Raw genomic sequence first — 15342 nt, forward strand, 5'->3', positions numbered from 1 at the left:
ATGGAGGCTATTGTCGGACCCACAGACACATTTCATGAGGAAAGTAAAGGTGCACGTTATAATCAGCCCAGAAGTTTCGTCTGAATTGAACGTGTTTCTACTTTCACATGCAAATGACTTGTTGCACTTATGAATATGATAACTTTCCGGCATCAATTCTAGTAGGGTGAAACGTAATTCCGCTTTCGAAACGGTCTGTTTTGCCCTGCCATCATTAGCTGAAGCTGTGTGTGGACAAGTAGCGGCTGCAGAGTGTGAGCTGCTCCGTCTCACGCAGCCTCAGAGGGAGTTCCACAACAACGCTTAGCTGCCTGCCGGTGCGCCTGCCTATAAATCGGCCAAATTTGCAGCACAATCGGCCGATACCGATTAATTGAAAAATGCCAAAATCGGCCGATTGTGCTGCAAATTTGGCCGATTTATAGGCAGGCGCACTGGCGGGCGAGTAATCACTTGAAAAGCACAAAAGAAGTGAAAGATGCATGAAAAGAAATATCAAGGACTTTCTGGGCCAGACCTTTTCATCAGACACTACACACACCCTGATGAACAAGCGCTCGCACCAGCCAGCACAAGGGAAGCTGATGAGTCATAGCCCACCTCTGAACACCAGCCTTTGCACAAACCCCAATGTAATGCTATTTGTTATTTACAAGAAACTTTAAAATACTGTTACATAGCCAAGTGAGCATAATTATTAAGGATGATTTCTCATTTTTCCTAATGAAATATTCAGTACATATTGCCTAGTGCACAGGACATAAAGAAAAACTGAAAAGGATCTAAGAAATTAAGACTCGTATAAGACTTTAAATCAGTCTTTAGTCTCTTTATAAAGTATTTCTCTGTGTCTTGAATAGCCCAAAATGTTCACTTTATCTTAGTTACAAAATACAAATTTCTAATTTTTCAGGGGCGAGAAGTTCACCCAACTGTGAAAACACTATTAATGTGTAAAGAGGTGTGAAGTGAGCAGGGCATGCGGTGCATCATAGAATCTAAATTTAAGACTTTTTTAATGAACCTGATGATTATCTTATGGGACGATGCCTCAAATCTACTGATATGAAACAGATCTCAATCATGATGTCTCTCTGTCTTCCTGTTCAACCTCTGAAGTGCTCTTTGACTACTGGGCAGAGTTTAAAAGATTAAAGTCCGCGTGAACCGGAAGTTGCTGCCGATTTTTCAGCGGAATAACTTGCACAGATTAACTGTTCACATCAAGACTTGCAATGTGTGCTAATAAAGTAAATAAAGTCCATTTTGATTTCATGCGGACTTTAATAATTTCACATAAATGTTTTTCTTAAGCTGCAAATTAGCATATTTTAATGATTTCTGAAGGATCATGTGACACTGAAAACTAATTACTCCTGAAAATTCAGCTTTAAAATGACAGGAATAAATGACATTTTAAAATATATTAACATAGACAACAGCTATTTTTAATTATAATAATATTTTACAATATTTGTTTCTGCTATATTTTTGATCAAATAAATTTGGCCGGGGTGAGCCTATAGGACATTTCAAAAACCATGTGAAAAAAAAACTAAAACATTTGATCAGTATATATACACATATTAGTAAAAATATTGGTAAATTAAAAATGCATACATATAATTACACATGAATAACACATTTTCCCCTTTGTGATTTAGAAACCGATGCATCAAAGGGTTAAATTTGATATTTCCATGAAGGTTGGGAGTAGGATGCTGATGCAATGACAGATATTCTTATGAAGAAGGAAAGTGCTAAAACAGCACCATGACAAACTGAAGTGTTAACAGACATCTGTGAGCGGTGTGAACTTCCTCGTTGTTAAATAGTGATGCAGCAATCTTCTCCAGGCGTGCATTACTGGCCACATATCATTCAGACATTTAATTAATGAACGTTGAGCTCGAGAAGAGAATGATGCATCACCCACAGCATCTACCACCGGCACTGGTCGATGAGTAACAGAAAGCACCAAAGCACACCAGACTCACTCGATTACTCTGTCTCTCTACTCCTGTCTCAATCTCACTCTCTCTTACATCTCACATATCTTTCTTAGCTCCATCGGTCTTCCCTGTGCTCTTGTAATACCGACATTTTAATGCAAAAGTCATTCTTTTAATGCATTATTTTTAAGATAAATGTCAAGTGCCACTTAAAGCAGCTCTTTTTTCTATATAACTGTTGTGCATCTGGCTTAATCTAGAAATGTATTTCCTCTGTATTTAAAGGCCTAAAAATACCTGCACTTAAGAAAAGAGTCTTTTGTAAAATTGTGCTGCTCCCACACTGTCAGAGTGGAATGGAAGTACCTGCAGATGTCATGTTACATCTGATTTTTTCATCACTAAAAAGAGAAAAGGTTAACATGACTCTCGGCCTCATTGACTGGTAGGACATCCATGATGAAATAGTGGTCCCTACAGAATAAACCAATGAAGCTAAAGGTGACACTGCGGGGGATTCAAAGAAGTTATCTTTATCGCAATTGATTTTACGTTCAGATTGAAGAAGATCAACTGGTATTTGTTCTTATTCTTTCCCAAGACAGAACAGGATTGCTTGGTCATTGTGCATTTCCACGCCATTTATACATTGAACCTCACGTTCAAAGCAAAGCGCTCCGGGTGACTAAAGGTAAATCCCATTAAAGCATGTGCTGACCATATTTCACAATAAATTCTGAATATATACACAGTTTTAGGACTATTAGAATGATTATTAACTTTATTTTAATGGCAGTTAAGCACATCATTTGACAAAAACACATTGCAACACATTTGGACATTTCACTTTGTCATTGTCATGATATATTTAAGAAAATTACAAAGTGAAATGTTCAAATGTGTTGCAATAATTTCATTGTGTATGTATGTATATATTATATATAGTGTATTTATGTGTGTGTGTGTGTGTGTGTGTATATTCTTATTATATATTATTATATGTAAATATATACATACATACACACATACTGTGTATAATTTAAATTTAAATTCAGAGAGATTAATTTTTTATATACAGTATATATATATATATATATATACATACACACACTGTATATGATATAAATTCATTCAAAAATTCATCTCTCTCTCTCTCTCTACATATAAGACTATACATAATAAAGTAATTATTAATAATTTGTTACATTGACAATTAAGCACATTTCACCCAAAATTCTCACTAAATGTAACACATTAGGACTTTTTTTTTTTATTCCTTTTTTCTCAATGGTGATTTTCAGTGTGATATTCTAATGGCAGTTAAGCACATCATTTGACAAAAACACATTGCAACACATTTGGACATTTCACTTTGTCATTGTCATGATATATTTAAGAAAATTACAAAGTGAAATGTTCAAATGTGTTGCAATAATTTCATTGTGTATGTATGTATATATTATATATAGTGTATTTATGTGTGTGTGTATATTCTTATTATATATTCTTATATGTAAATATATACATACATACACACATACTGTGTATAATTTAAATTTAAATTCAGAGAGATTAATTTTTTATATACAGTATATATATATATATATATATACATACACACACTGTATATGATATAAATTCATTCAAAAATTCATCTCTCTCTCTCTCTCTACATATAAGACTATACATAATAAAGTAATTATTAATAATTTGTTACATTGACAATTAAGCACATTTCACCCAAAATTCTCACTAAATGTAACACATTAGGACTTTTTTTTTTATTCCTTTTTTCTCAATGGTGATTTTCAGTGTGATATTACAGCAAGACACAAATAGATTCTAAAACATTCAATTATAAAATTAAATAATACATAGATCAATATATTAAATAACATATTAAAAGTTCAGCATGATTGAAGCAACACAACAATTACTGCCATGATGCATACAGCACATAGTAACAAAATAATATATAATTAATTATTTCTCACATCACAGAACTGGGAACTGAGAGCAAAAATGTGCTTAACTGTTATAAAAATACACAAAATGGGGGGGGATAGGAATTCTAAAACTGAGATTATTTTTCTATCTCTTCCTGGTTTCTTATTATAGCACAGTCTTGTATTTCTTTCCTCTGAATTTGGGGTGTAATATGACCCGGACATTCTTGACAGTTGTTTGATGAGGTTCGCCCGTTCTATAATGACAATGAACACAAACCATACATTTCAGACCACACCAAATACTCCAATGAGATGTGCTTTTTGTCCACCATCCAGAAAAGCTGCCTTCTAGAAGCCTCACTACATCAGGTTCTCCAGGAGACCCCACTGACCCGCTCTGTTGAAGCAGGAGCAGTGAATGCGCAGTCTCAGTGCGGAACGAAGCTATCAGACACACCAGCCAATGTTGCCAAAGCAGCAAAAAATGCATCTCATTTCATCAGGACCTCAACAGCAAACCTGTATTAAACGATCACTGAGATGCACAAGGAAGGATGCGCACACGAGACAAAAGACAACGAGGATCCTCCCTCAGTGAAAATTAGGATTTTCTGTTTTCTGTTATAGCGACCATAACACAGATCCATAGGGGAATATTACTATGGTAGCCAGATGCATTTCATCGGGATACAGACAGAGCATCAAATGCGGCGTAATTTGATTGATTTGATTGGACACTGAAATGAAAGTGGAGGCTATTAATGCAGATTATGGAGCCACTTTAGAATGTGGGAATGAAAAGCGCGAATTCTAATGACTTCTCCAGACAATAAATGCATCATCTTACCTGTGCTGTGCGAGAGATCAATGCCAGACTCGCTGAGGATGTTCGGGTCACTTTGAGATCTGCCTCTGTGCAGAAGACATTTGTCTATTCCGTCCGATGAAGCCATGAGGAGCTCTGAATAAAATATTGAAATCCCTTTCAGAGGCAGCCAAACTAGACGGTGAGGCGGATGCGTCGCGGTCTAAGAGCATCCAACAGCAGGCATGCTGAATTAGAGCCCTCTACAGTGTGTGTGTGTGTGTGTGTGTGTGTCAGTGTGTGTGTGTCAGTGTGTGTGTGTCAGTGTGTGTGTGTCAGTGTGTGTGTGTCAGTGTGTGTGTGTCAGTGTGTGTGTGTCAGTGTGTGTGTGTCAGTGTGTGTGTGTCAGTGTGTGTGTGTCAGTGTGTGTGTGTCAGTGTGTGTGTGTGTGTGTGCATGAGGGAGCGAGACCGAGTGTGTCTGTCATGAGGGCTGGGGTATTTGCGCGCGCAGATGCCACCTTTATCCACTTCACAATGACCCACTGACAAGCGAGCAACCTTTCTGAATCACTGGATGCTAGCGAATGATGTTTTAAACTGCCTTCATAAATGAATTCATTCTTTTTTCTCTCTCTCTCTTTTTAGAGACCTTGTGGCGGTGTTTCGTTCGGAACGAATCGGCGTTTTTTGAGCGGAATGGTGAACGAATATTTTCGCTAGCTTAAAGGGTTAGTTCACCAAAAAATTAAAATTAGCCCATAAATTACTCACCCTCAAGTCATCCTAGGTTTATATGACTTTCTTCTTTCAGACGAATCCAGTCGGAGTTATATTAAAAATTGTCTTTGATCTTTCAAGCTGTTTAATGCCACTCAGTCCAAAAGAAGTTAAAGGGGTGGTTGACTGTTTTTTTTTCTAGTCTTGATTGTGTTTATGGGGTGCAGTCTAACATGTGTTAATGCTTCGTTTGTTAAAAAACGCATTATTTTTCACATAATTTACCTTTATTCCACACCGCTCTGTCCCTTCACCTCTGAACGTGCTGATCATTTCCTTCTTTAAGAAGCCCCTCCCTCAGAAATACACGATGGGTTCTGATTGGTTAGCTGGCCCAGTGTGTTGTGATTGGCTAAACCGCCTCTAGCGTGCTCTAAACGTCCCGCCCCTCACCTCAGCGGCATGTGCTCGGGTTGTATTGTAAACAATGACGTCGTCTATATTGCTTATCAGTTTGAGCCCGATTGAGACGCAGAGGATATTAGTGAAGAGGATCGTGCAGAACCTGTGCGAGCACGGCTTTTAATGCTAGGCCTAAGTTTTCTGTTTGTTGTTGTCTCATACTTTTAGATACGCTGTTATTTGTAAATGCTACAGCTTATGTTAGCTTTTAATATACGGTTTTATTCTGATTAAAGCTTTAATACAATTCGGCAACCGCACGCGCATCCATGTATAACGCGTCTCATAACTATAGTATGTGAAAATAAGTGTATTCACTGAGCTGATGATCTGAATGAGAGAGAGAGAGAGATGCAGAGCGTGTGCAGAGCGTGTGCAGAGCAGGGGGACGCGAGGAACAGGATGAGAACGCTGCTTTAGAACATTGATTTTGAAACTTGTGAATCCATTAGAATCGTTAGAAGACAGAATCGCGATTCATATATGAACAGATTTTTACGTTCACCTGTAGTTTTCTCTTCCTCTTCTCTAAAGCAGCGCAGCTTGGCCCCGCCCCCTTTGCTGCATGTTCCCGGAGGCGGGGTTTATGTAAAATTCTGGGTTCTTGACATAACGGACCCGGGAAGTAACTCGTTGTAGTCCCTTACCAGTCATTTTTTTAGGCATTAAACTGCCAGAATTTTAAAAGACGATATCTCCGTTTGCATTGAACTTTCAGCTTCGTAACTTTGCAGATATTGTTTATGATCAAACAGCAACATTACACACTAACTAACATTAAAAAAGTGAAATCGCAATCAACCACCCCTTTAAATAAAAAGCGACCATCCATAAAAACAGTGTCTCACATGACTCCGGGGGGTGAACAAATGACTCCTGTAGTGAATCGATGCATTTTTGTAAGAAAAATATCCATATTCAAAACGTAATAATCACTTTAATGTAGCTTGCGCCAGCAGTTGTACACGGAAGCAGTTTCGGGCGGATTACGTATGAGTTCAGCACTGTGCATGCGCCGGTGAGTCTCGTGAAAACCAATGCTTGTTAACAGGAGCAAAGGAAGCAAAGTTTCATTACTTTAGCAAAAGAAAACCAGTCTCCTCTTGGCTTATATCGAAATCCTCTGACATTCTTCTTTACAAATCCTCGTTTTGTACTTCTAATAATAAGTGACCATTGTTTTGTTTTGATCTCTCCACTGCATTTCCGTGTTCACCACTTCTGAGCGCCGCATGCGCAAAGCCGACCTCTTACATCATTCCCACGGATCTGCTTCTGTTTACAACAGTGAGTGCAAGCTACTTTAAAGTGATTATTACCTTTTGAATATGGATATTTTTCTTACAAAAACGCATAGATTCACTACAGGAGGCCTTTGTTCACCCCCCGGAGCCGTGTGAGACACTTTTTTTATGGATGGGCGCTTTTTATTTAACTTCTTTTGGACTGATGCATGCAACACACACTAAGTGGCATTAAACAGCTTGAAAGATCAAAGACTATTTTTAATATAACTACGACTGAAAGAAGAAAGTCATATAAACCTAGGATGACTTAAGGGTGAGTAAATAATGGGCTAATTTTCATTTTTGGGTGAACTAACCCTTTAAAGGCACAATATGTAAGATTTTTTTATTAAAATATCCAAAAACCACTAGAACAATTTTATATATTTTGCTGACTTGCTTACATTATCCCAAATGTTTAGAAGAATGTTTAAATCCAGAGAAATAAGCAATTTTAACTAGTGACACGGACTGTGTCTAAAGTGTCATTGTGTCGCCTGCCAATGACGTCATACACCCTTGATTTCCGGTTTTGTTTTGTAGAAAACATAGAAACACCAAAGATGCTTTAATATGCTATGCATTTTATTAGACAGGTGACGACCGCACATAGTAGCATTATAACAGAACGATCAAACGTATCTAGTATGATAAAACAGCACTGCTTACTACCGCCGCTTTCCGGAAGGAGTGGAAGCGGTCGACTGTGGCATAATAAAAGCTCAGCTGCTTTCAAGCCGTGTGTCGCGCTCGTTCAGCGGCCTTGTTTTGCTTCGACGGCTTTCTGCCTCACTCTGCTTCATACTACGACATCTTTAATACATTAGCTCATCCATGAACATGATTTCTGCCCGAGTCCCATCGGATTGCTTCGTCATCTAACCATGCCTTTGTTTCTTTGTTTGTTTTGAATACGCGCCCTCTAGTGGCAAAAAAATACATATTGTGCCTTTTTTAGTCTCTTGTTTTTGAAGCGTGTGATTTCCTGCCTTTAAAAAGTACTATGGATTGAGAAAATATTCGAGTGAGTTCTGTGCCATAATGACTTCATTCATGTGTGCTTTTGACAGACCTTGTGGTGTTTTGCTCGGAACTAATCTGTGTTTTTTAAATGGAATGAATCTTTTAAGTGAACGAATCATGACTGATATTTTCACTCGCTTAAGTCACTTACTTGAGAAAATAGGTTTCGAGTGAATCCTGTGCCATTTCATGTTTCGAATCTCAATGAGATTTGGATCAGATTTGGTTGGTCCCAGATAGCACACATATGTCTGCAAAAGGTCTGTTAAAGGTCGCTTCATCTGGAAAGCATCTGCTGTGTACAAACATCTGATAGACATCTTTTTTACATACATTCTAAATCATAAACATCTTAAAGACATCTTCTAAACGGAAATGTCCTATAGATTTTGCAGATGAGCAAACACTCTAAAAAATACCCAGCAGGCAACGGACGTCAATATAATGTCAGTTTGACGTTGGATCCCAATGTCGGACCGATGTTGCATTTTGGTTGAGAATGAAAATCGGGTTAACGTCAGTATTTGACGTCAATTTGACGCTGACTTAATGTTGGATTTTGGTTACACAACCTAAAAACAACAAAATGTCAATGTCAGCTGACGCCGGTATTGGACATCAAATTAACATTGACATTAGACGTTGAATTGACATTGAATTTTGGTCACCCGACGTCGCAACCGAAATTTAGCCAAATATCAAGGTCTTATGACATTGTGTGCCTGCTGGGTAGGTCTTACAGATGTAAATGCAGACGTCAAGTCAAGTCACCATTATTTGTATAGTGCGCGCTTTATACAATACTGATTGTGTCAAAGCAGCTTTACAGTGTCAAACAGGAAAATAGTTTGTCAATAATGCAAGAAGACAAAAACAAAGAGTCATTTTTCAGCTAAAGTCAGTTCATTGATGATTCAGTGGTCATCATCCAGTTCAGCTCTCTTCTGATAGTGTCTGTGCAGTCAGTTAAGTGTCCCCAACTAAGCAAGCCAAAGGCGAGACGAAACCAGCATGGCATGGTTTCATTCCAGGCTGCAACACAGGTCAGATTGTGCAGATGTCTCCGTCATGTACTTATTAAAATATCCAAAAACCACTAGAACAATTTTATATATTTTGCTGACTTGCTTACATTATCCCAAATGTTTAGAAGAATGTTTAAATCCAGAGAAATAAGCAATTTTAACTAGTGACACGGACTGTGTCTAAAGTGTCATTGTGTCGCCTGCCAATGACGTCATACACCCTTGATTTCCGGTTTTGTTTTGTAGAAAACATAGAAACACCAAAGATGCTTTAATATGCTATGCATTTTATTAGACAGGTGACGACCGCACATAGTAGCATTATAACAGAACGATCAAACGTATCTAGTATGATAAAACAGCACTGCTTACTACCGCCGCTTTCCGGAAGGAGTGGAAGCGGTCGACTGTGGCATAATAAAAGCTCAGCTGCTTTCAAGCCGTGTGTCGCGCTCGTTCAGCGGCCTTGTTTTGCTTCGACGGCTTTCTGCCTCACTCTGCTTCATACTACGACATCTTTAATACATTAGCTCATCCATGAACATGATTTCTGCCCGAGTCCCATCGGATTGCTTCGTCATCTAACCATGCCTTTGTTTCTTTGTTTGTTTTGAATACGCGCCCTCTAGTGGCAAAAAAATACATATTGTGCCTTTTTTAGTCTCTTGTTTTTGAAGCGTGTGATTTCCTGCCTTTAAAAAGTACTATGGATTGAGAAAATATTCGAGTGAGTTCTGTGCCATAATGACTTCATTCATGTGTGCTTTTGACAGACCTTGTGGTGTTTTGCTCGGAACTAATCTGTGTTTTTTAAATGGAATGAATCTTTTAAGTGAACGAATCATGACTGATATTTTCACTCGCTTAAGTCACTTACTTGAGAAAATAGGTTTCGAGTGAATCCTGTGCCATTTCATGTTTCGAATCTCAATGAGATTTGGATCAGATTTGGTTGGTCCCAGATAGCACACATATGTCTGCAAAAGGTCTGTTAAAGGTCGCTTCATCTGGAAAGCATCTGCTGTGTACAAACATCTGATAGACATCTTTTTTACATACATTCTAAATCATAAACATCTTAAAGACATCTTCTAAACGGAAATGTCCTATAGATTTTGCAGATGAGCAAACACTCTAAAAAATACCCAGCAGGCAACGGACGTCAATATAATGTCAGTTTGACGTTGGATCCCAATGTCGGACCGATGTTGCATTTTGGTTGAGAATGAAAATCGGGTTAACGTCAGTATTTGACGTCAATTTGACGCTGACTTAATGTTGGATTTTGGTTACACAACCTAAAAACAACAAAATGTCAACGTCAGCTGACGCCGGTATTGGACATCAAATTAACATTGACATTAGACGTTGAATTGACATTGAATTTTGGTCACCCGACGTCGCAACCGAAATTTAGCCAAATATCAAGGTCTTATGACATTGTGTGCCTGCTGGGTAGGTCTTACAGATGTAAATGCAGACGTCAAGTCAAGTCACCATTATTTGTATAGTGCGCGCTTTATACAATACTGATTGTGTCAAAGCAGCTTTACAGTGTCAAACAGGAAAATAGTTTGTCAATAATGCAAGAAGACAAAAACAAAGAGTCATTTTTCAGCTAAAGTCAGTTCATTGATGATTCAGTGGTCATCATCCAGTTCAGCTCTCTTCTGATAGTGTCTGTGCAGTCAGTTAAGTGTCCCCAACTAAGCAAGCCAAAGGCGAGACGAAACCAGCATGGCATGGTTTCATTCCAGGCTGCAACACAGGTCAGATTGTGCAGATGTCTCCGTCATGTACGTGTGCGATCAGGAGTGAAGGTACCGCGTGTTTGCTCATCTGCAATACATCTATAGGACGTTTCCGGTCAGATGTCAAATAGACGTTTATAAGATGTCTTTAAGATGTTAATGATTTAGAATGCATGTAAAACTGACATCCTAAAGACGTCTATCAGATGTTTGTACACAGCAGATGCTTTCCAGATGAAGCGATCTTTAACAGACATCTAGCAGATTGCAGACATACGTGTGTGTGCTACCTGGGTATTGATAGAATTTGGACATCTTATTCATGAACAAACTGAATGAACTTAGAAATTGGTTCGTTTAGGAGAAAGAGTGCAGAAGAATTCGAATTAAATGACTGATGACCATACACAATAAATGACAAGAACTGATTTCAGTGGACTCTGTGTTGTTAAACCGGTGAAGTGAATGATTCAAGAGACTCACTCACAACAAGACACTCACTTGCCACAAGACCCGTTCACACCAGGAATGATATATCTAAGAGAAAGAAAGAACATTAACTTTTAGCACCCAAACCAACGCAACAACAATGTTGTTATAACAAGCCCTGCTGTAGTTTTGTCGTCTTTCAATGCTCGAGCTCTTTGAATTCGGGTGGATTTTGATCGGCTGTCAGTGTTTTTATTGTTTATCAGCTGGGAAAAAAAATCTGAAATCATTATTAAAACTTATAGTTATAGTTATTATAGTTATAGTCATCGTACTTTGTATGAACAAGCCTTAACTTTGCAGAAAGGGCCACGAACAAAGCTGAACAAATATTTTAAAGCAAAAGAATTAAAAGGATTTGAAACACTGGATCTTGATACACTGTCAAGAGTCAGACAGAGTCGTGTAGTAACCGTGAAATTATCCAAGCAGCTTTCTTATTAAAGTGAATGCCTAATTACATGTTATTAGTTGTTATTAATAGCTGCCACAGGAACACTGAATGGATATGATGATACTGGTAAAAACATGTATCAAAGCCTGAATGCACTGTAAGTCGCTCTGGATAAAAGCGTCTGCTAAATGCATAAATTATTATTATTATTAAATTAAAATTATGAATCTTTGGATACAGCATCGGCAGGCAGAGTCGTGTAGCGACAGTGAATGTAACTAATAAAGTCTAAGCAGCATTCTTGTAAGAATGGATCCTCATAACTAACTAAATTATTATTAATAACTAAATTATTATTTATAACATCAGAACCCTTGTAATAATACCATTAGAATGCAGCAGTCCAATGGTAATGAGCTTATATGAACAATAAAGTGAATCTAGCATTTGTTATTTAACATAAATGCTGATACTTTCATATTATTATTATTATTTATTTATTCTGCTGCGCGGAATTTACAATAAAAATTAAATCTTCTCTTGTTGAGAACATTTTAGACCCCCCCCCAAAAAAAACAAATAAAAAAATGTGATTCCCGTCTCCCATTGGTCATATTTCTACATACCCTTCTCTGATTGGTCAAGGCTGTCAACCACATCCAGGAAGTGTGTGCAGCAAAGGAAGCTGTGGCAAAAAATGGCAGCGCACAGGTGCGGTTTGTCTCTAGTATGCATTTTAATTTTTTCTAGTTTAGCTCACCCCAGTAGTTGTGACACGCTTGAAAAAGCAAACGATAATACAGCAACAAAACGGAGCATTTCAGAGGTTAATACTGATGGCAGTGTTGCTGGAGAGGACATGAATGAAAGGCAGTGGCAGTCGACTGATGTTGAGGTGAACAGAAGCGACGGCACGAAAACCAGCGAGACTTTTACACCAGCACCAGCACCAGCACCAGCGAGAGATCAGTTTCAGGAGGAGCTGGTCATCCGGCCCCTGCACTCCGGAGACATTTATGCCAGCTTCCAGTTCCGCACACTGTGGGACACTGACTTCCTGCAGGAGCGACAGAAGAAGGGTGAGTTGGCATTGCTGTGGAAGTGTCCCATCACACAGAATTAGTCTCTGTACAATAGCAGTCGAATTGACACCTTTACTCATTTCTTTGTGTCCCACATTTAATAATAACCATTGTAACGTCGTCAAAATGATGAAATAACAGATGGAGGAATAGGAAATGAGTTTCAGTTCAATTTCAATGTAGCACCCACAGCTCTGCACACTTGGAGCTCCTTCATAAGGTGCATGTATGTTCACATGCTTGCTGGACAATTATTAGCTGCAGTTCTTTCACTGTCTGTCTGAATGAATAGAAATTGTAAAAGAAATCATGTGTAGACCATTACATTTTTTTCCACAAAAACTAGTTTCCAGCATTTAAACAAGCCTTCAGATCAAAACGTTTACGATAATAAGCAGTAGAATGTGGTGTTTATGAATTCAACTGATAGACTTGGTTGATCAAATTAATTTTACTCTACAAAGTCTATTCATTATATTCATACTTTACCGTACTTAATTTAATTTGCTGAGTCTATTCTCTTTTTTCATATTTTTAAACACTACACCATACTTAATTTTATTAACAAAGTCTATTCATTTTAATCATCAAGTGTAATTCCTTGTAGTCGAATCTGTTCAAATTAAATGTAGTGTTTTAAATATGGATAAAATAGACTTAATGAACATTTAAAAAATGAATAGGCCTAATGAATATAATTAAAGATGGTACAGTATTTAAAATATGAATGGAATGAATAGATTTGGTTAATAAAATTTAGTCTGGTATACTGTTTAAAATAAGAATGAAATGAATAGATTTCGGTCTGTACACTGTTCTGATTATGCTTGCCGCAGAAGTAAAAGTTTGCATGAAGAGCTGATCCTTGCCCAGCAATTTTTTACCAAGTATCACCTCAAGTCTTAACATTTGTTTGCATGATTTGTCTTTTTTTGTGCCCACAGTTTCTCATTACCGGTTGTTCCCCAAATCCCTCGGCCAAGTGCTCTCCAAGTTTTCAGTGCGAGAGCTGCACATCTCCTTCACCCAGGGCTTCTGGAGGACCATGCAGTGGGGGCAGCCCTTCATCCCCTCTCCACCTGGAGCAGAGCTGTGGGTGTGGTTCCATCACACAGTCAGCGAGTGAGTACTTGTATGTGCTCAAATTAACTGTGAAAGCTGAAGTGCCCCTGATTTATAAGCATGTTTGTTTTATTCTGCAATTGGGACAGAATAAATTGTAACTCCATAATGAACTAACTGTCCACTGAATTTTGTTCAATTCTCAGTGTGGATGGAAACTGGAAGGAACTTACCAATGTCCTCTCTGGAATCTTTTGTGCATCTCTGAACTTCATTGACATGACCAACACTGTACAGCCCAGTGCTTCTTTTAAACCGCTGGGTCTGGGAAATGGTACGGCCCTTTCTGCTCATTTTATCACACATTCACACTGAGCAACCGGAGCTTATTCGTTCTTGCCAACCTGGACTGATTTAAATTACATTTTTTAAATGCATGTTATTGTGAGCGTTTCAACCATGCATGTTTCTTCTCTCTCTTTTTTTTTGGCCTTGTAATAGTCAGTTATTCAGTGAAACGACAGACTTCTTTCTTGTCAAATATGTTGGACTCCTATTATTTTGTCCACCTAAACCCTGCCCCTTTCTTACAATTGACTGCAATCTTACATTCAGTCCTGCATCCATCCAATCAAAAACAAACTGACTGAACCAAGGGCCCAATAATCTGTTTTTCTTTCATGTATTTCACAGTACAGAAGAAAAGATCAGCTGCGACTTCTATTACATCGCAACTTTAATCGTTGTCAGTGTGAACATACCTTTAGGGTTCAGTTAATGTCACATTAGCAGATGATTAGTTGTAGTGCAGTTCTTTTTTTAAATTCACCCAATTAGTTCACACTATATTTTTAAAGCAACAAAGTCAAGTTTAATCTCTCTTTGATATGTGCCTGATATTTTCCTCTCCACACAGCTACAGATCACCGTTTTTTACGTTACGCCACATTACCACGTGAAATCGTCTGCACTGAGAATCTCACACCCTGGAAGAAGCTTCTCCCTTGTGGTTCTAAGGTTCAGATCATTACCTGCAGTTTAATAACTGGTCATTCTAAAGAAGGCAATAATTAATTAATTTGGAAGAAGCTTCTCCCTTGTGGTTCTAAGGTTCAGATCATTACCTGCAGTTTAATAACTGGTCATTCTAAAGAAGGCAATAATTAATTAATTTATGTTTTTGCTCTCTTTTTTGTTTTCTCCAGGCAGGTCTGGCGGTTCTCATGAAGTCAGAGAAGCTGTTTCACAGCAGTTTCCACTCCCAGGCTGTTCACATCAGACCCATCTGTCAGGCAAGCTTCTTTTCAAAAAATTGTAACAAAATAATAGATTATATATATATA

The 15342-nt window shown here is 38.0% G+C and overlaps 2 protein-coding genes across 2 annotated transcripts in view; one reads left to right on the forward strand and one right to left on the reverse strand.

The window, feature by feature from the left end:
• Positions 1 to 4984, reverse strand: part of LOC107594405 (phosphatase and actin regulator 3-like) — a 25493-nt gene extending 20509 nt beyond the window's left edge. The window contains exon 1 of the mRNA XM_016284429.1: positions 4749 to 4984. Coding sequence (XP_016139915.1) covers positions 4749 to 4854 — 106 coding nt within the window. The 5' untranslated portion in view covers positions 4855 to 4984. The remainder of the gene's footprint in view (positions 1 to 4748) is intronic.
• Positions 4985 to 12509: 7525 nt separating this feature from the next.
• The window catches only part of LOC107593938 (GPI transamidase component PIG-T-like), a 9667-nt gene continuing 6834 nt past the window's right edge, over positions 12510 to 15342 (forward strand). Inside the window, exons 1-5 of the mRNA XM_016283843.1 lie at positions 12510 to 12934; positions 13882 to 14059; positions 14206 to 14333; positions 14916 to 15016; positions 15205 to 15291. Coding sequence (XP_016139329.1) covers positions 12553 to 12934; positions 13882 to 14059; positions 14206 to 14333; positions 14916 to 15016; positions 15205 to 15291 — 876 coding nt within the window. The 5' untranslated portion in view covers positions 12510 to 12552. The remainder of the gene's footprint in view (positions 12935 to 13881; positions 14060 to 14205; positions 14334 to 14915; positions 15017 to 15204; positions 15292 to 15342) is intronic.

The sequence above is a fragment of the Sinocyclocheilus grahami genome, unplaced genomic scaffold (genome assembly GCF_001515645.1).
Source record: "Sinocyclocheilus grahami isolate Dianchi unplaced genomic scaffold, SAMN03320097.WGS_v1.1 scaffold10.1, whole genome shotgun sequence".
NCBI lineage: Eukaryota > Metazoa > Chordata > Actinopteri > Cypriniformes > Cyprinidae > Sinocyclocheilus > Sinocyclocheilus grahami.